At 36.5% G+C, this 19,961-nt stretch overlaps 2 protein-coding genes across 3 annotated transcripts; one reads left to right on the top strand and one right to left on the bottom strand.

The window, feature by feature from the left end:
* Window positions 1-4,586: 4,586 nt before the first annotated feature.
* Window positions 4,587-11,294, bottom strand: LOC113634568 (dTDP-D-glucose 4,6-dehydratase). Its single transcript, XM_027133605.2, has 13 exons — window positions 11,175-11,294; window positions 10,796-11,017; window positions 10,656-10,722; window positions 10,494-10,562; window positions 9,736-9,826; window positions 9,472-9,614; window positions 8,066-8,164; window positions 7,902-7,961; window positions 7,758-7,801; window positions 7,509-7,674; window positions 6,825-6,880; window positions 5,843-5,940; window positions 4,587-5,412 (listed from the first exon to the last, which is right to left on the bottom strand). The coding sequence occupies exons 2-13, from the start codon at window positions 10,879-10,881 to the stop codon at window positions 5,345-5,347; spliced, it is 1,047 nt and encodes a 348-aa protein (XP_026989406.2). The 5' UTR covers window positions 10,882-11,017; window positions 11,175-11,294; the 3' UTR covers window positions 4,587-5,344.
* Window positions 11,295-11,300: 6 nt separating this feature from the next.
* gpr180 (G protein-coupled receptor 180) lies at window positions 11,301-19,558 on the top strand. 2 transcript variants are annotated; one of them, XR_003438549.2, is made up of 10 exons: window positions 11,301-11,577; window positions 12,365-12,505; window positions 13,297-13,497; window positions 14,818-14,998; window positions 15,105-15,154; window positions 15,282-15,439; window positions 16,058-16,249; window positions 17,611-17,688; window positions 17,792-18,036; window positions 18,592-19,558. XR_003438549.2 is itself a non-coding variant. In XM_027133603.2 (9 exons), exons 1-9 carry the CDS (start codon window positions 11,439-11,441, stop codon window positions 17,942-17,944), a joined length of 1,293 nt encoding a protein of 430 aa, XP_026989404.1. In that variant the 5' UTR covers window positions 11,301-11,438; the 3' UTR covers window positions 17,945-19,558. The 2 variants fall into 2 exon arrangements, 1 of the variants encoding a protein (XP_026989404.1); XM_027133603.2 differs by having other exon boundaries at window positions 17,792-19,558.
* Window positions 19,559-19,961: the final 403 nt, after the last annotated feature.

Raw genomic sequence — 19,961 nt, 5'->3', positions numbered from 1 at the left:
GTCTTTATAATTATATCTTTGGCAGGACACCACTTGAACAGGATACACTGAGTGGTCTCCCATTGCTCTCAAAACAGACTCAATTTTTCATAACAAAACTTCCACAAGATGTTGGAAACATTCTTTTAAAATTCTGGTCCATGTTAACTTGAATGCATCATTAAATTAAATTAAATTAAACTTTATTGTCATTACACATTTATAAGTACAAGGCAATGAAATGTAGTTTGGCATCTAACCAGAAGTGCAATAAGCAGCGTGTATATTTCTTCAGTTCGGCTTTTAATACAACAATTCCGGAAATTCTCCACTCCAAACTCTTAAGGCTCAATATAACCCATTAGATCTGTCTGCTGATCACCAGCTTCCTGACAGGCAGGAAAAAACAGGTGAGACTGGGAGGTGTCACCTCCAGCACTTGGACAATCAGCACTGGCGCTCCTCAGGGATGTGTCCTCTCCCCACTTCTATTCTCCCTCTACACTAATGACTGAACTTCAAGTGACCAAACTGTTAAACTCCTGAAATTTGCAGATGTTGCAAGATGGCGATGAGTCTGCATACTGGCAGGAGGCAGGATAGCTGGTGCTATGGTGCAATCAGAACAGTCTAGAGCTAAAGACCCTCAAAACTGTGGAGATGATAGTGGACTTTAGGAAAGACCCCTCAACACTACTCCCCCTCACAATATTCAACAGCTCGGTGTCATCTGTGGAGTCCAACATAAACTCCATCATCAAAAAGGCCCAGCAGAGTACTTTCTACGCATATTAAGGAAGTATAGTCTGCCACAGGAGCTGTTGATTCTGTTCTACACTGCAGTCATTGAATCTGTCCTGTGCACATCCATCACCATCTGGTTTGGAGCAGCAACAAAACAGGACAGAAACAGACTGCAACGCATGGTTAAAACAGCAGGAAAAATAATTGGTGCCCCCCCTGAAAACTCCGCAGGACTTGTACAACAAAAGCTCCTCTCTTCTGGCAGGCACTACAGAACTTTGTTTACTAAAACTGTCAGAAACAGGAACAGTTTCTTTCCCAGACAATCACCCTGATCTACAACTCACCATAATTATATTCCCTACTTCATAGCATAAGTATGCATTATCAGAACTGTCAGTCATCACATCATCCGTGTATGTTACACACACTACTGCTGCTGCATATTGTACAAAAAGCCACCTCCACCAGGCAGGTTGTGTCCATGGATTCAGGCAGTTTGTGCCAAATTCTGATTCCTACTATCAAATGTGCCTCACTTGTGTCACAATTGTACAAAATGGTTATCTAAGTTTTAGTTATAGGTGTGGTTATTTCTAAATTCTATTTACATACTGTTGTACATGAAAATCCTAGGAGATCAACAATTATAGAAATATCAGTGAGCTCACATTATTAGGGCTTCCTGCTCAGGGCTGAGTTTCCCAAGAGCATCACAAATTTTTTAGAGAAAGAGAGAAAGAAAGAGGTGTTGAGAATGTACTGTAATGCTCTCATTGCCATTTAAAGATGATCTTCCTTTTAAAGAAGATGTGCTTGGCCCTTGTGAAACTTGCATGCCACTCCCAAGCTCCCATGTTCTGAGTTCCCTGTGTGACCGTTTCTTCTTTCCGGATCTACCTGATCCATCAGGTAGTTTTTTATTGTCATGGTCACCTCAGGCTTGCTCATTAATGGTGCTTGCAAAGCAACATTCTTGTTATCTTGCATACTTATTATAATTCTTCCGGACAAAATTTTGGCGCATACATTAATTTATCCCGCAGCTTTTGTCCTAGACCTATGAATGAGGTGTTAAATCAACCGGCTCATTGAGGAGAGGTGTGCTATGACTTTTATAAGTGATCCAAACAACGATGTTCGCACAACGGATGAAAAAGCAGCCAAAAAAATCCCATAGACTTGAATGGGAAATTCCTAAAATTCCTTTAAGCTCTCACACACGGAGCGTGCGCAGAGCTCAGGAACGGCTTCTCTTCTGTGTTCTCCTAGTGACTGTAGATGTAAAGGAGACAATACATGTAACTATCAACTCCACACTATCAATCCAATGATTCCAAAAGTATTGGCCCCCCAGTCAATACATTTACCACACATCTATCTATCTATCTATCTATCTATCTATCTATCTATCTATCTATCTATCTATTTAGAGATCTAGAGATCTAGAGATCTATCTACATTTACAGCATTTAGCAGACACTACTATCCAGAGTGACTTACATTCTCTTATTTCAGTTTGTTGTTGTATACCTGAGCAATTGAGGGTTACGGGCCTTGCTCAAGGGCCCTGCAGTGGCAACTGATCAGTAGTCGAACCCCTTAACCACTGAGCTACCACATCCCAGTTAGATCAGATCGATCGAGTCATCACCTATCAGATCTATCAAGTCGTTCAACATTAAGAATTGCATGTACTGTTCTATGCAGTATAATAAGTAGAATCCCATAATGACTGCAGTTTTGACATGAAATGTCCAAACCCTCAGTAGCCACTTTTGTCCAAAAGTATTGGCACCCCACCGGGTATTCTGGTGACGTCACGTGTAGCCCTGCCCCCAAAATAAGCGAAATCAAAAAGTTAGCACAACATGGACATGTCATATATCAAAACACTCAGCCAAATGAGGGGAACTGCCTCACGTGTATTCTGGTCACATCACATGCTTGTTTCCACTAGCCTCCAAATGTTTTGGCACCCTAGCTTTCTGTCCACTTGCCTCCAAAAGTAACACCCAAAACACCCTAGCAACCGAGTGCCGAGATTTACCATGTGCAAGCACCATTCACGTTTTCTTGAGGAGATGTACATTCTAATTAGAGATAGATGTTGTAGAAATAGATGTTGAGATGAATAGTAACTTAATTTTAAACTTTACTTTTTTAACTTAAATTTTTTTAAATTTACTAATTCAAATTTACTAATTCATCTAATTTGTCCAAAATTACATGTACATTTCATGTAGCTCGCTGGTTTACTGTATAAACATGCTGGTTGTCAGGAACAGGGGACTCACCAGGGAGACTATGCTGCAGACTTAACTGATAAAGCAGGCTACGCATCAGCAGGCCTACCACTCTCATCAGTAGAGGTAAAATGTTTCTGTGTGGTGGCAGCTGTCAAAGACACCTGCCATTCGACCCGTCACTGCTATATTATACCTCACACTTGACCTGCCAGAATTAAATGTACCTATGTGATACTTTAAATATGAAACTAAACATTCCAATAGATGGCGGCAAGTCACTGTTAGCAAAAAACAGTCAATAGTGGGTCAAAATATAATTTTTAATATATATTTTTTTTAATTGAACTAATGTGAATCAACTCATACAGGGAAATTTTTGCCCTCATATCCAGAAATTTGGTGGCATTTTTTTTTTTTCAAAGTAATAACAGAATTCATCTTCTTTTTGTTACATTTCTTATTAATTAATTACCAATGTGATGCTCCTTAACAGCACTGAGCTAATGCTGTCTTTAAAAAAAGATTTGGTCATATCGAAACACCACTAACATGTAACAGTTTATGCAGCAGGTAAAAACCAAGGCTCCTTTACCTCACACCATATTGTTTCACATCACCCAGACCTGGACTATTTTTCTATATCATATGTCTGTCATATTTGATCTGTTCTGTTATTCCAAGCTGGATGTGACACACTTTTTTACACATTACAAACACGTAATGTGGTCAAAGATTGGAGTTTACCCAAAAAGTTTAAGAACCCCAGAGCTAAACCGGGATGGACCATTTGTCTCCTGCAATAAATTTACAAAAAAAACAAACAAACAAAAAATAACTTGTTTTTACACAGCCTTACACCCAGGTAACACCATTACTACGATAAAGTGTGTTAGCAGTATCATGCTCTAGTTAACCTGAAATACAGCATTTTTGAGGAGAATATGTGTGTTTTGAAATGGTTAAGTCAAAACCCAATCATGAATTCAAGTGAAAATCTGTGGAATTACCTTTGTACATTCACCATTCCCATTAAGGAATGGAAGAAAATGGTATAATAAAAATGTGCAAAGGTAATGATTGTTTCATATTATGAAATGTACATATACATATGTGAAAATTTACTCATGACAATTTTAGAACCGTAAGAAAATGTGTCTACCTCAAACTATTGGGAGTCAACTCCATATTGATGCTTACCAAACCCACTTATGTCACGTCACATCAGTTCATTCAAATTAATTCATTTTCACAGTAAGGCTACAATATCTCAATATATAATATATATATAATTTCTTTTTGTCCTGAATCTGCTTGTTACATGTAACCGTGACACAGTGATGCAAATTTGAAACACATTTTACACACAATACAGTGTCCATGTGGGTTTGCTCTGGGTTCACCAGTTTCCTCCCACCTCTCAAAAATGGAAGCTATTATAATGCACTCCATATCAGCTGTGACATAATATACTAAACACTTAGTTGAAGCAAAGCTTCAGAAGTAACATGTTATTCTGTAGACTACATTAGCGATCTTTTAAATGTACGTAATGACCAGGATTATAAAAACTCAATCTACACACCAACCAAAATACAAAAAAATTATAACTCAGCCTTATCAGTATAGCAGTATTTTTTTTATTAAGGTAGTAAGAAATATACAAATCAAGAATGACATGTTCCACAAACCTTCCAGTACAAGACAAGAAAATGGCACAGATTAAATTAAATAATCAAAGTATAAAAATCAAAGGGTGTGGTGTGAAAATACATAATTTACATTAAAGTACCATTGTGACAATTCACATAAGAAAAGCAATCTCACTATATATCACAAAGGTAGGAGTGACTTCATTATTCATGCGCAGACATTACACTGTACATTTCAATAATTTAGACACCTCTTTTTAATACTGATTGTTCTGACTTGTGGAAAAGCCAATTGTGCTAGATCTTTAGTAGGTCAATTTTCCACTTTCAACCTACACCTTTATGAGCAAAAGTCAGCACTGACCATCACACCTATATATGATGACCACATTAATGCTCTTATGGCTGAGTGAACAAATCCCTACTGACGTGCTCCAAAATCTGGAAAGTCTTCCCAGAAGAGTGGAGGTCATTAACAGCACACGAGTTTGACTGGTCTAGTCAGGTGTTTGATTATATCTCTGACAATAGTGTATATATAAAAACACAAGGAAATTTGAAGTGTGATTTTAATAAAAATGCTATTAAAACTTGCATAGTTCACATTGTGGCAAAAAAAAATAAATCAAAATTTGTTTCTAATTAACTCATCGTTTGTATTAAATATACAAATATACATTTGTGACAATGGGTCTTTGCATTTTGAAATAAAAGGTTCCATCATTAACACCCTTGAAGGTCTTTTTCAGTGACCATTTGCCAGTAGCTTTTGTTCTCGTCATACCATTTAACTGAAAGGAAAGCAAACATTGTATATAATTATGCCCATAATAATGCTAAATGTTGATCAATCAAGAATATTGAAAGAAGAACCTTCAAGACTTCTCGACTATGTATACATATGTACTGTATGCATGTGGCCATGTAACCACATGACCCTAGACATTAAAACATCAGCACAAGTATCAGTGTAGCTGTTATTAACTCTCGTTGAAGTCAGCCATGTAGAAGTCAGCCATGGTAGTGTAGTTAAAAGTCAAGAAAGTCAAGATCAAACTTTACTAGCATAAGTAACTAGAATTAGGAAAGTTCTAAAGTGTCTAATGCAAATTTATACATGATAAATCTTAATGAAAATTAACGAATTAATGAATTCAAATCTTATGAAAAAACAGGTCCATGTTTGAGTAATAGTATGATAAAAGCAAAAGATGCCCTTACTTGTCCTTCTGATGCCTTCTTCCCATGGTACCTTTGGCTTCCATCCAAGTTTGTGCATCTTTTCTGACATCATGGGGTACCTAAGGTCACTGACAGGTCTAAAATGCAAAAATAAATTCTCAAATCACAAATGATGTTTTATCCAAATCAATATGCATTTATCGATATTAAAATTCTACTTGTGAAGAGCTTTCAACAATCTGTATAAGTATGGCTGCACAGATATAGTTTTAGTGCCCTACTGAGCAAGCAAGGGTGACAAAAAAAAGCCTCCCTGAAACAATATGAAAAATAAATTTTTGAAGGAACCAGACTTCACTTTCAGGGGACACTTGATACTGGGATAATGACTTCTACAATTGTATCATATAACTATAATATAAAGTCAGATTAATTGTCTTGATGGGATGTTCAGAATGGGCATCATGGTTATTTAGTTACTTCTATAATTCTTTTAGATGTCTACAGTATCCATGTGATATCCACTGAAAATAGGGTAACCTTTGTACCTATTCACTATATGGTCACTTATTTTTTGTGGCAATAGTTGTTCAGCTCAAGGTTCACAGAAGTCTTCTTAATGTGTAAATTTACACACAGCTAGGATACGAATGTTTCTGATTTTAAAGGTCATGAATACTGAATTTCCTAAACAGTCATAAGCCACTAGGCCCACTGAGGCTCATGGCTAATTTGGCATTAGCTATATAATTACCATTTCACTGCTCACTTTAAATCCAAACATAGAAACAAGTCCAAAATGTGTTATGTATGTGACTGAGAAATAAGAAGAGTTATTTTTGGGGTCTGTTATTAGTATTTTATTTATGTATGTATGTATTACAAATACAAATCTGTCTGAAAAGATTTGAAAACCCTTGGCCAGTCACTTTATCAGCCTCTATACACACAATCAGTCTCTATACATATTTCCTGAATATATATTATATATAAAAGCATGTACAATTATTTTTTCACACACCTGTCATCAACAAACAGTAGCCAATCATCCAACTTGTCGTTAGAAGCATTTTTCACCTAGGAAATAATTTCCAAATAATTATAATAATAAAAATAATAATATAATGATCAGAAAATATAGATTAAATGTTACATTATATGTAAAAAAAAAAAAAAAAGTTTCAGTTTAGTTTATATGCATCTACATTTTTTTTAGTAAAAATCTAATTATGTTCAGATATAAAAATCCATTATCTATTGATATGTCTCTACTCATTATGCTTATAGCTCAGATGGTGGATAAAGAATAAACAGACAAATATGATGAATAAACAGATGCCCAAAACAGCCTGTACCATAGACAAAAATGTCTTGTATAGATTTGCCTATTTTTCTTGCCAAGGACAGCTCTGCCAGCAATAATGTGCATTTGCAATAAGAAATATCTGAGATGAGCTGCTCTGCATCACCAGGCACCCCAAACCACCAATTGTTTACTAAACTACCTTCAGGTTGGAGGTACCAAACTATTCAGAGCTCTTCTTCACTTCTCACAATCAGTATGAAGAAGAGCTTCTACCTGAATGTTATGCACTACCAGAATGTTATCAAATTTCTTCAGTGCATATACTATGTGAGTGTTATTTAAACAGAAGACAAATAATGCTGAGAAAAGCAGCCATTTAAAATCCGGCAAATATCTTACCATCTTTACCAGTTCTCTGGCCAGCTGTATGATAGCTATTTCAAAGTTGGCTGCAACGTTGTAAATCTCTCCCAAGATGCCCCTCTTCATGAGTATCAAGAGTGCCTCGGTCACATCATCTACATAAAGAAAGTGACGGGACTGAAGGCCTGTCCCCTGAATAGTGCTACATATAATGGAAGAAATCAGAACTCTGGATGCTTAGGTAATAATTCTTCTAATTTTAATGTAAGGAAAAATAAGGCTTACCATTTTTGGTCTTCTTGTAAGAGAAATAGAAATCGTGGAATGACCTGAGAGGAAAAATGAATCAAGACAACAACAGATTCACATGTCTAATAATTACTCATAAATTAATTAGATAATAATAATAAAATGCAACATTTCACATACCTTTTCATAATACTGCCGTGGCCCGTATACATTACTGCTCCGTGCAATTACTACAGGAAGCTAACATAAAATAACAGAACACCACTGAAACCTCATTAAAGTAAAAGCAATATGATTAAATAACAGAGCAGACAATATTATTTTCACCAATGCTACTGTAATACCTTGTGATTTCTCCAGTACGACATCACAATGTTTTCAGCGGCAGCTTTGGATGTTGAATATGGATTGGTTGGCTGTTTTGGGCTCGACTCATCGAAATACTGCCAAAAGAAGATATCAACAGGATTAAACAGGTTACATTCCAACCAAACAAAAAGACTTTCCCAAAGCATGACTAATGTTTTCATCCGATCAAAATGACCTTTGTGGGAATAATTTGGTTACACTTGATTTAAAGCACTGGTGAGTCTAAAAATGGTCTCAAGCATCTTTATGTTTATCTTCACTTAAAGATCAACAAGGAAGTGATTGTTGACTTCAGGAAGTGTGAATCAGAGACAGATGCCAATAGAAGTGGCACAGAGAGAACAGACAGCTTCATGTTCTCTGTTTGCAGAACTCAAGGCCTCTTATAGAGCCTTTATGCCAACAAGGAAGTCCACCAATGCCTTCATGTCCTCAGGTGACTGAGGAAGCCAATAGTGACAAAATGAAGCTTTCTGAAGCAAAGTATGGTATGATGGCTTATTAAGTGTAGCTTTTTATTTTAGATACTTTCTAGTGCCATCTGGTAGGCAAACCAATGAGGTATGGCTCCTAATGGAAGCTCCAATGTTATGAAGCATATTGCTGAATATTACTTAAAATGAAAGGCAACCTTATGTTTTTTTTATAAATGCAAAGAATAAATATCATGTAAGAGTGATTTCTTACGTTAATTTCGTAATTTATAAAATCTCTGTATTGCTAATCACTCTAATTAATACCACTATTTCTATGAATGACATTTGAAATGTGTGTCTGAGATTGAGCTTCTTTTGATTCAATTTCCATGGCAATTATATGTTTGGGCCTGAACAAAGATTCAGAAGTCACTGATCATTTACACAGACATTGTGTATAGAGAATGACTCAAGTGCTGGCCTAGTGTCCTGAAGCAAAGGTTTTGTTTTTTGACACACCTTGGAGCTTCAGTACCCAGATTACTAGCTGACTGCATTTGGTTCCAGGATTTAGACTCAGTATGTTTGTATTTGTCTTGTATGCCAAAGTTCTTCTTAATATTGATCTCAACATAGTTATACATAGTAAACATAGTAAATCCATTTAGGTTATCAAGCCATAGATAGCATAGACACCAAATTGAACATATGTGGGTTTTATATATTAAGGGGTGTTTACATTGCAGTAACTTTGAGCTTGTTTAAAATGTAGATTTCCGTACGAATTCACAAAGAGAAGATCATTTATATAGAATCTTCTTTTAAACACATAGAACTACAAGGTAACACTAGTTACCTTGCTAAACTATCATTTACCATCTTTGTACTTAAAAAATGTAGAAAATAAATTCCACTACTGAATATACTCTTTGAATACTTGTTTTTTAAACTTCAGTCCGACTTACCTTATCCACACTGTCTCCATAAACCTCATCGGTGCTCATATAGATGAACTTTTCAACTTCAAATTTGCATGCTGCTTGGAGTAGTACAGTTGTGCCAGCTGCATTCACATGCATGAACTGGGATGGGTACAAGAAGGATTTCTCTAAGGGATAATAGAAAAACACAGTGCAAAGACATAACATATACACATTTCAGTTAATGCAAAGGTAACAGGAATGACTACTGCCTGTATTATGAAATAAAATCACCAGTTCATTACTCACCAACATGTGATTGAGCAGCACAGTGAAAGACAATGTCTATATTTTCAGTAGAAAAGATATGATCGATGAAGTATTGGTCACACACATCCCCCTGTTGAGAGGAGAATAAAATGTAATTAAATGTTGGTTAACAGAAGTGTTCTGTCAGTCACTGCTGGTTAAATATCAGATAATTTGTCATTTTGCATAAACTGAATATTTTACAGCAAACTAAAGCAAAACCAGTTGACGGGGCAGCATTTAAATCATGAAATACATTTTAAATCAGGATGCTGATGAACAAAACCTGACTAAGCAATAGCACTGATATGATCCTTGTAAATTTACAGAAGAAAAAAATCGTACAGAATTTTTTTAAATTTTGAATATGTCCAAGTAGATTAAGTCACTCGCCCATATTCCCAAACTTTAAAGTGTACAAGTCATTATTATAGTTCTCAAATCTGTTTATCAGTCATAAGTGAATACATACAGTCCTAAAAGATCAACCAGAAAATATATACACCTCTGAAAGTTCAACTCATTTTTTCCATTGTGTAAAAAAATGGGGGGAAACGGTCATGCTCTAGAAAAAAAAAATCAATTGTAAGGTGTATGCAGAAGATTCAGTTTGTTTTGAACGGCGTTCTACACACGGATCCTTTAAAACTGCCTCTTTAGTCTAACGTTTATTGAATAAAGTATATTTGTGTACACAATGCAGTATATTTATTTATTCAGAATTTCTACATATCACAACTCCAGAGTATTAGACTTACCTGAATGAATTTGTAAGTGCTTGTGTTCTCAAGATAAATCAGATTCTTCAAACTTGAGCAATAGTTCAACTAAAAGAAATAAGATCAAATAAAACAGATCAATACTCGATCAATAAAACAGTGCTTGATGTACTCACAAAGAAACTAAATAAGAAAACTCACCGAATCAACATTAATGATCCGCCACAGAGGATATCTGGCAGCCAAAAGGATGATGAGATGTGACCCACTGAATAGAGATAAATAACTGCTTAATGTAGAAGAAACAAATGACAACAAATACACAAATAAATAGCACTTACATGAACCCAGCTCCACCAGTAACAAGCACGGTTTTACATGCAGCTTGTGGTTTGTTAACAGTGTTGCTCTCACTTTTATCTGACATTTCTCAAGCTTTTCTTAACATTTCCCTGAGTATCGTATTTGGTTTAGAGCTGAATCTCTGTTCCTCGGTAAAGTGTTAGTTTGCAGCAGGAGCTGCGGTCCATGGAGCTGCGGTCCAACATGTCAGTGTGTTGAGTCTAATATACAGTAATAAACACAAGAGAAAATGACAACACAAGATCACTGTAATCTACAACTAACTGAATGCAGTTAAACATAAAAACATATACATTTACTCTATACAAACTACAAACATTTTCGAGCAATAATTAAACCTAGAAGTCACTTATTTACCTAGCTGAAGTCTGATCAGCAGTATCACAGGCAGACTTTTCGACCTATTTAAACGCTTTGCGGCAGTGCTGACACGTATCATGTTTGTTGCCAGCGTTGCCCATAACCGTCTCCCCGCCTTCACTGCGTTTACATTGGCTAAATTGGATAAATCCTACTCATCTGATTGGTCTGCATGGCTGCTAATCAACGAGACAGCTGAAGGGAAGTGTAATCTTCATTCATTGCGGAAAATAAGTGGGTTTCTGGCAGAGTGATGCTACAATGCACGCGTTTACAGTTATTCTGCTTGTTTTTGTGCACTGTTACTGTCTTGCTGATGGGAAAACTGTATCAGGAGTGTTTCGGAGCCATATAGCGAGGGAAAACAATGGCCAATATATTACAAGATTTCTCTTCCACGGTGAGACGAATTTACTGGTGTTTAAAAAGGACAGTAATAATGTTCTATATGATGAACTGTTTCAGTTTCATATGAAGTTTTAGACACTTTTTATGGAAAAGAGCTAAAAGATTTGTGCAGTGAAGGCTGTAAGACTGTAGTGAGTTTATACTGAGCATCTAGTGATGTATAAGTGCATGTAGTCACCTGTCTCTCTCTCTCTGTCTGTCTCTCTCTCTCTGTCTCTCGCTCTCTGTCTGTCTGTTTCTCTCTGTCTGTCTGTCTCTGTCTGTCTCTCTCTCTGTCTCTGTCTGTCTCTCTCTCTGTCTCTGTCTGTCTCTCTCTCTCTGTCTCTCTCTCTCTGTCTGTCTGTTTCTCTCTCTGTCTGTCTGTCTCTGTCTGTCTCTCTCTCTCTCTGTCTCCGTCTGTCTATCTGTCTCTGTCTGTCTATCTCTCTGTCTCTCTCTGTCTGTCTATCTCTCTGTCCCTCTCTCTCTGTCTCTGTCTCTGTCTCTCTCTGTCTCTCTCTCTGTCTCTGTCTCTCTCTCTCTGTCTGTCTATCTCTCTGTCCCTCTCTCTCTCTCTCTCTCTCTCTCTCTCTCTCTCTCTCTCTCTCTCTGTCTCTCTCTCTTTGTCTCTGTCTGTCTCTCTCTGTCTCTTTGTTTCTGTCTGTGACTCTCTCTTTCTGTCTGTTTGTGTCTCTCTCTCTCTCTCTCTCTCTCTCTCTCTCTCTCTCTCTCTCTCTCTCTCTCTCTCTCTCTCTCTCTGTCTCTCTCTCTGTCGCTGTGCTGTGCTGTGCTGTGTGTAGGAGACAATGGCTTGATGTCTTACCGGCTGGACAACGTGCCCTTGGCTGTACATAAAGAGGCCAGACTTTTGCTGTTTCGGGGCACACAGGGCTTTGAGAATCTCAGCTGCCTGGACAGAGTGTCAGGAGCTCAGTTTACCAGTAAGTTCAGTCTTTTTTATTATACATTGGTACACAAAATTTTCCACCTATTTCATATGGTAAGATCTGGTCTTCTCTGTAGAATAAAACTGACATTGACTTTACCTTAAATGTTCTCCACATATTATTATGGATTAGCACTTAAAGACAGAGAGGGATATTTACCTAAACAAACACTTTCTAATGGTCACTAGATGTACCATGAACCACAATATGTTGTTTTTGGCTCATTGTCATGTTTACATTACATTTACATTTTTGGCATTTAGCAGCTTGGTGGACCTGGGATTTGAACTCATGTAGTTCAAATCCAGTAGTCCAACACCTTAACCAGTAGGCTACCACATCCCACATCATGTCACTGGGTAATTGATCCCAAGAGATGGCCAAGCCTGCAATGACCAGACACATACACATATCGTATGGAAACTTTGAGAATTTATGCTAGAGAGAATTTTAAGGTGTAAAAAGTCTTGACACTTGAAACATTTTAGTGTTTCAAAAAGCTTTACAATTAAAACATTGAAGAAGTTGTTGTGACACTGAAAGCTAAGGTGTTAGTTAATATCAACTTTTTGGTAAAATAGAGAATATTTTTGCTAGTTAAACATATCCATTATAGGAAACTCCTCAATAAGATCCAATGCTCTTGGACATCAGTATAGTTTATATACAAGTATATTTGAGCCCAAAACCTGGTTGTCTGTTATTTTTTTCACATTTTTTCAAAAAGCATTTTTTCAGTGTACAGTAAAATGCATGTAAGTATGACATTTCTAATACCTCTTTAGTAACCCTAAGCACAGAGGAACACAATCAGACCATACCACGACAGGCCAGACCCCAGACATGGCATGTGGTATATGCAGACCGTTACACCTGCCAGGAAGAGGAGCTCGCTGGTGTGCAAGAGGATGTGGGCTTCCAGCTCACATTGTTAAACCCAGACTCAGCAGGGAACCCAATGGACCACTTCAGCGCTGAGGAGGCCGGTGAGGAAGCTGATATGGAGAACACCTGTTGTCACACAGTCTGTTATAATTTGGCAAAGATTACACGAGGATATCATCAAAACATTGTTGTGTCTATTATTACACAGTCATAAACTAGCTTTAGTCAGCCTTGTGTGTATACCTCTTCTAATAAGAATTATATTTTGCATAATGGTGTAATTATGATTTGCATTACAATTTGATCATGTGAGATTGTTACAACTGAAGCAATTAATAAAATTCAGGAAAAAATACATGGCTAGAAATATAAATTACAACATACCATAGCGTTCACACAAAATTACAAAACTAAGAAAAGAAGAATTTTACCTTTATGATGCTCATAATCAAAGTATTAGGGATAGCAGTATACCACTGTCTCTTACCAGATATTGATCTGTTTGGAGAATATTGATTGATTGATTGATATTATATCAGATATTGATCAGCATGGGCACTGCACTACTCAACACCATATAGAGTAAGCTGTAATGCAGTGTATATTTTCGCATCTTGCTTTATAGCCATAATTAACCTTTTCAGCTATTTGTGCTACAGTAGCTCTCCTAGCACTTCAATGAACTTTGGGTGCCAAGATACTGCTGCCAATTCATGAATTTTCTTTCCTTGGACAAACATTTAAAAAATACATTGGACTTGTGCACTTTGACAGCAAAATTAAGAGACTAAATATATAAAACAATCTGTGCTCCTTTTGATGTTTCGGATATTTAGATAGGAATGGCGATGCATGAGTTATATCGTGGTAAATTAGATGGAGTATTCCGTGTTTCACAAATGTTGAAAACGCAATATCTTTTAAGCCATCAGAGAAATTATGCAAAAGTAGTTATCTTTTTTGAACTGGTTTCTTTCTCTTTTAGAAAAAAAAGGTTTACTGTCTGAGAAGGAAACGGCATTGATCATGTCTCTCTCTACATCCCTATTGGCAACTTTGCACCATGACTTTGGGCATTTAATTATCTTGGGCTTTGAGAATAAAGCAGGTTTAATGCACTGTTCTGCTGATGGAGGCACTTGGGCAAGCTGCCAGGTGCTCTCTTGAAGCCTATTTGAAAGTCTGATTTGACCTGAAAATTACTGTAACTACAATAAGCCAAATGAATAAAAATAAAAGGTGCACATTATTTGTACTCTTTGTTTAGTTATAAAGAATATGCAGTTTATAATTAAAAGTTCATGACTAGACACATAAAACGGTATCATTAAAAAGCTGACACATAAGAGTTTACTGTTCAAGACTCAGATTTACTCAGGCTGTTATTAATGTGTGAAACTGCTGGTCTTTTTTATCCTTAGGTTTGCACAGCTTCTTCTTCTTGCTGATCTTGGCCTATTTTGTGGCTTCCTGTATCTACATGCAGCCCCTGTGGCAGGCTTTGTATAAGGGTGGTCCCATGCACACAGTGCTGAAGGTCTTGTCCACAGCTCTGTTTCTGCAAGGTCTTTCTGTGCTCTTGAACTACATCCACATGGCCAAGTGAGACTGACTACTGAGATTTGCTGTGTATTCTCTGTTTATCAGAACATTTCCTGTCATTTCTCATGCTGTATGTGTCAGTAATGGTGTCATTTTTTTTCTGCAGGTATGCTAGAGACGGAGTGGGAACACCTCTAATGGGCAACCTAGCAGAGTGTAAGTTGTCCTCTATTTTCGATTTTTACACGTCATTAACTCTCATTGTATTTCAAAAATCCTTCACAACTGGACAAGGAGAAATCTATGTAAACTTTGTCAGTACTGTTTCTCTGTTTGTGTGTAGTCTGTGACATGGTGGCTCAAGTGCAGATGCTATACATGCTGCTGAGTCTGTGTATGGGCTGGACATTGAGCCGAGGCAGGAAATCCCAGATTAAACCACTGCAGTGGGACTCCTCTCCTACATCCACTGCTCTTGCTGTTGGGGGAGTTGTAACACAGGTCAGACATCATCCCGATGATCATCTATAAATGCTAATGTTGGTAATAATAAATTCGATATCAAGGATGATTGTCCACTATTCAAAGAACATTGATTCATATATGAAGTAATAAACACTGCACTCATTATGACAGTCAATCTTCTTTGACACCTGATGAGAAAAATAACTTTTTAACCAGAGATTGTTTTCAGAATAGGTATTGTATGAGTGATTTCATGGAGAAGTTAAAACAGGCTGGAATTTTAAGTTCATGAAAATGTAATTAATGTTTTGTTGTGATTTTTTTTCTGACTACTTATAAGAAGAACTCAAGAACTATTGGAATCTCTGGTTATTGTTAAGCTAATATCACTTTATTCTAATAAAATATAATATAATATATAATATATATTTTAACTAATAACTGACACTTAGGACTAAACAACTATAAATGTCAAGCAGCTTTACACATAAGGATTTAATATGCTTACTTTAACATTATTATATATAATGTTATACTTATATACTTATTATATAAGTTTTTTTTTAAATAATAATTCAAATAATTCTGTCTACACTACAAACTCGGCACAGATTTTTTTTTTCTTTCATTTTAATTATATGTGTGTCCTTGTAGGGAGCGTTGCTCATCTGGGAGCAGTTTGAGGACACTGAACACCACAGTTATCATGGTTATCACAGTGTACCTGGGTTACTGCTGATTGTGCTACGTGTTTCTCTCACACTGGTACTTGCATCAGTATTGTACCAGATTATCTCTGCAGAGCGAAGCACACTCAAAAGGGACTTCTATCTCAGCTTTGCCAAGGTAACACACATTTCTGTTTATTTCAAAATGACTTTATACTGGAAAAGGTTTACAGATGTCTGGGTGAAAACATCAGACACGATTGAGAAAGCATTAAGTTACTGTGTTTATAGGGTCTCTGAAACTTGTAATAAATTGCAAACTTTGTCCAAATCAACAATCAGTTTGTGGACATCTGACCAATCCCACCCATGTGATTGATGAACATCCCATTCCAGATTTAGTTCACTATTTGGTATTATAATAACCACCACTTTTCTGGAATGGCTTTCCCATTTATTCTTGTGAATGTGGGAATTTGCCAATTTGGCTTTCTGAGTTTGGGCACTGATGTTGGTGAAAAAGCCTGGCATGCAGGCTGAATTCTAAATCGTTGCAAAAATGTACACTGTGGTTGAGATACAGGATCTGTGTAGGCCATCTGAGCTCTTCCACTAAGACCTTGACAAAGCACGTTTTTATGGACTTTGATTTGTGCATAGGGGCAAAGTTATGCTGGGACAGGTTTGGGCCTGTTAGTTGCAGTGAAAGGAAACTATAATGCTGCAGAACAAAAAAAAATTTTTGTTTCCAAAAAATTTTGTTTTTTGTTTCCAACTTTGTGGCAAAAGTTTGGAGACGAACCACATATGGTCAGGTGCCCAAAAACATTCAATATACTGAAACTATAACGTTTATAAAATGATTAAATCATTTACACCAGTAGCGGGTCCCGAATATATATTTTACTGGGGCATGACAACATTTAATTATTATTTAGTTTGAAATAAAATTAAGTTGAGAGTCTACAAATAGACTTTTGAATTTTTGGGGTAACCTTGGAATAGGCAGAGGTCAGATGTGTTCAGTGTAGAAGGTGTGATTCATGTCATATGTAATATTATTACATGGGATTAGGTTCAGCACAATATAAAGCCAAGTCAGACACATTTTTGATGTACAGACATCCTCTCCTTAATCTCCCTTTCCCTCTGTTTCTTTCATATTTGTAATATATCTTACAACAGAAATGGTTCTGTACAGAGACACACTCTCTGCATTTACACCTCACATTTGAATTGTTTCTTGTGGAAATCTATTATATTTATTTCCAGTTCTATGGAGTAAATCATGATCTTGGTGGCTGCAGAGTATTTGCTAGTGCACAGTTACAATTCTGATATTGTTATAAAGAAAGAAAAACAAACAGATCCCATTTCTGTCAGATCAAATTTTTGTGTGTAATTCAAATATATAAACTAACTTGAAATTTGCAATAATTCATCAACAGTTATATGATTTGAATTTGAATTGTGATAGTCCTTATACTACCGCTTTGTTCATTCTCTCTTTTTCTTAATTAATGAAAAAATGTATCTTAGGGCTGTTTCCTGTGGTTTCTGTGTCACCCAGTCCTTGTTCTCCTTTCCATCCTGTTCAGTGAGCATCAAAAAGAAAAGGTAAGAAAGCTACTTCTGACATTATGATTTCAATAAATTTAATTAGTTTGTGTAAAAGATCAAATTGAGCTTCTGGGTTTTTTTTTTGCTGGTTGTGTTTTAGGTCATAACCATTGGTGTGATTCTGTGCCAGTCCATCTCAGTGGTGGTCTTGTATAGGCTATTCCTCTCTCGTAGTCTTTACTGGGAAGTGTCATCACTTTCCTCTGTGACACTTCCCCTAACCATGTCCAGGGGCCAGCGTGGACGATACTGACGTGCAGTTCTCATACTACACTATTCACACCAGTCTGTAAAGAGCGCAGGGCCGCTCCAGAAGAAACGCTTTGCTGGTAGATGGAGCAAAAGGTGTGTATGGAGAAAAATCACATGTATCATCATCTATATGTTACCTTGCACATGCATTATATCATATGCATTGTTGCAGGCAGGGATAATATACAACAGCGAAGCCATCTGAAAAATAAGAACTTGTACAGTATGATGTATTAAGTTAGACATATGCAGGGCTGAGTTTTTGTTGCAGATTAGCAATATTTCATCAGTTTAAGAATCCCCATAAACTAAAAAAAGGACGTTGTAAATAATCATGTTGCTGATGTATGGATACAAAGGATACAACGACACACTGAGTGGTTTGATGAGGATGAAAATATAATTCATTTGCTGTGGCTTTCATAGTCACCAAACTTCCACCAGTTTAAGACCATGAGATTTTGGAGTGACATGTTAGGCTGCAGGCATTTATGCTGTTTTAAAAACACTAGCTAAGGTTTGGAAGAATGGCGTTCATCCATTCACTACAGTTCCACAGTCAAGGAGCAATGAAGCTGATTTGCTTAAACAAATGATATTGTTTTTTCCTTTAATTTGTTACCTGTCTCTGGCATCTAAATAATCTAGTTTTAAACACCTGGAACATGGGACTGGTTCAAGGTGGCACAGTGGCCCATAGGTGTGACTGAGTGTGTTCACAGCACTCTGTGATGGACAGGTGTTTGATCCAGAGTGTATTTCATCCTCGGCTCTGGATACACCGTGACCCTGACAAGGCAGTTACTGAAGATGAATGTATGTTGCTGGTTATGGAATCATAATAATTCGGAATCCAAATGATTTACAATAAATAAATGGAGCAATGGAATAAATATGCATTTTCACACAGAACTGTTACATGCATGTTTTTATAACTAAACTTGAATAAAGATGCCAGTGTTTGATGTCTGAATTAGTAAGTACATTTAGTATTGTATGTGGTTTGATGTTCACATTCACAAGTGCCTGAAATGACAATCACTTTGCCAGTGAAAAAGTCCAATGTGTTTGCTTTGTTGATTAATAAAAACAGAGACTGTGACTATATATTGATATGTTTAACTGGGTACACTCTTTATAAGCAAAAACCTGTGGTTATTATGGAATATATGATATGTCATTGTCTAGATATATCAATGTTGATGTACAAGGGTGTTGCATTTATGATTTAAGAGTGTTGTCTTATTATACCTGGGTTTCTCCACTGGGGAGCACTATGTAACCTTTTAGCATCAATTACAGCATGTCCTTGATAAATGTCAAACACTCCATGAACCTGGCTTTTTAACTGCAGTTGAGTGCAAGCACTAGCATGTCCTTAGGAACAAAAAATGTCATTAAACTAGGACAACTGGTGTATTAGTTGTAGCTGAGGCCAACATTTCAAACTGCTCAAAGTTAAAAACACAGTTATGTATCCAAGAACCCAGGTATAGAAAGAGAATAACAGACCACTGCGATACATCATATTGCATTTTTTAATCTATGAACAATCTCAAATGATGCTAATAAACTGGTAATCTGGTTTGGTAAATCCAAACCAGGTTCAAAATGATCTGTGCAATCCAACTGTGTGTTCAGTCTACCCACCTATCCATTAAAAATATCATTCACATGGGTATATTTCTCTTAATAACATAATTTATATCAATCATGCTACAGCGATTGGAATAAAATAATCATTTGTTGTGTACTAAAGCATGTCTACAGGATTTGTAGTGAGAACATATTTAAGGTGAAGGGTGGGGGATTTCAGGTAAAATATTAAATTGCTTGCTATTGTAGCTTGTTTTATATTTTCATTTTGTGTCATGGTAGTTTAATAGAATGTGTTATTCCTAATAGTTTATCATGTTTATATTTTATTCTGAAAAGAATTCTCATTTTCATCTAAGAAACGTGTGATATTTAATACTAACTGCAAATTGTAATGAAATATGAGTCTGATGAAAAGAAGT

The sequence above is a fragment of the Tachysurus fulvidraco genome, chromosome 5, assembly GCF_022655615.1.
Source record: "Tachysurus fulvidraco isolate hzauxx_2018 chromosome 5, HZAU_PFXX_2.0, whole genome shotgun sequence".
NCBI classification, from domain to species: domain Eukaryota; kingdom Metazoa; phylum Chordata; class Actinopteri; order Siluriformes; family Bagridae; genus Tachysurus; species Tachysurus fulvidraco.
Note: the sequence above shows the minus strand (reverse complement) of the source record. Positions and strands in the feature narration are given on the sequence as shown.

Bases quoted from the DNA above. Each gene is read 5' to 3' on its own strand.
- gpr180 (XM_027133603.2), top strand. From the start codon at position 11,439: ATGCACGCGTTTACAGTTATTCTGCTTGTTTTTGTGCACTGTTACTGT. The intron at 14,999-15,104 runs GTGAGACTGACT...TTTTTTCTGCAG, and splicing joins AACTACATCCACATGGCCAA to GTATGCTAGAGACGGAGTGG. The intron at 17,689-17,791 runs GTAAGAAAGCTA...GTTGTGTTTTAG, and splicing joins GTGAGCATCAAAAAGAAAAG to GTCATAACCATTGGTGTGAT.
- LOC113634568 (XM_027133605.2), bottom strand. From the start codon at position 10,881: ATGTCAGATAAAAGTGAGAGCAACACTGTTAACAAACCACAAGCTGCA. The intron at 9,827-10,493 runs GTAAGTCTAATA...TCCTCTCAACAG, and splicing joins GCACTTACAAATTCATTCAG to GGGGATGTGTGTGACCAATA. The intron at 5,941-6,824 runs GTGTGTGAAAAA...TTTGCATTTTAG, and splicing joins CTACTGTTTGTTGATGACAG to ACCTGTCAGTGACCTTAGGT.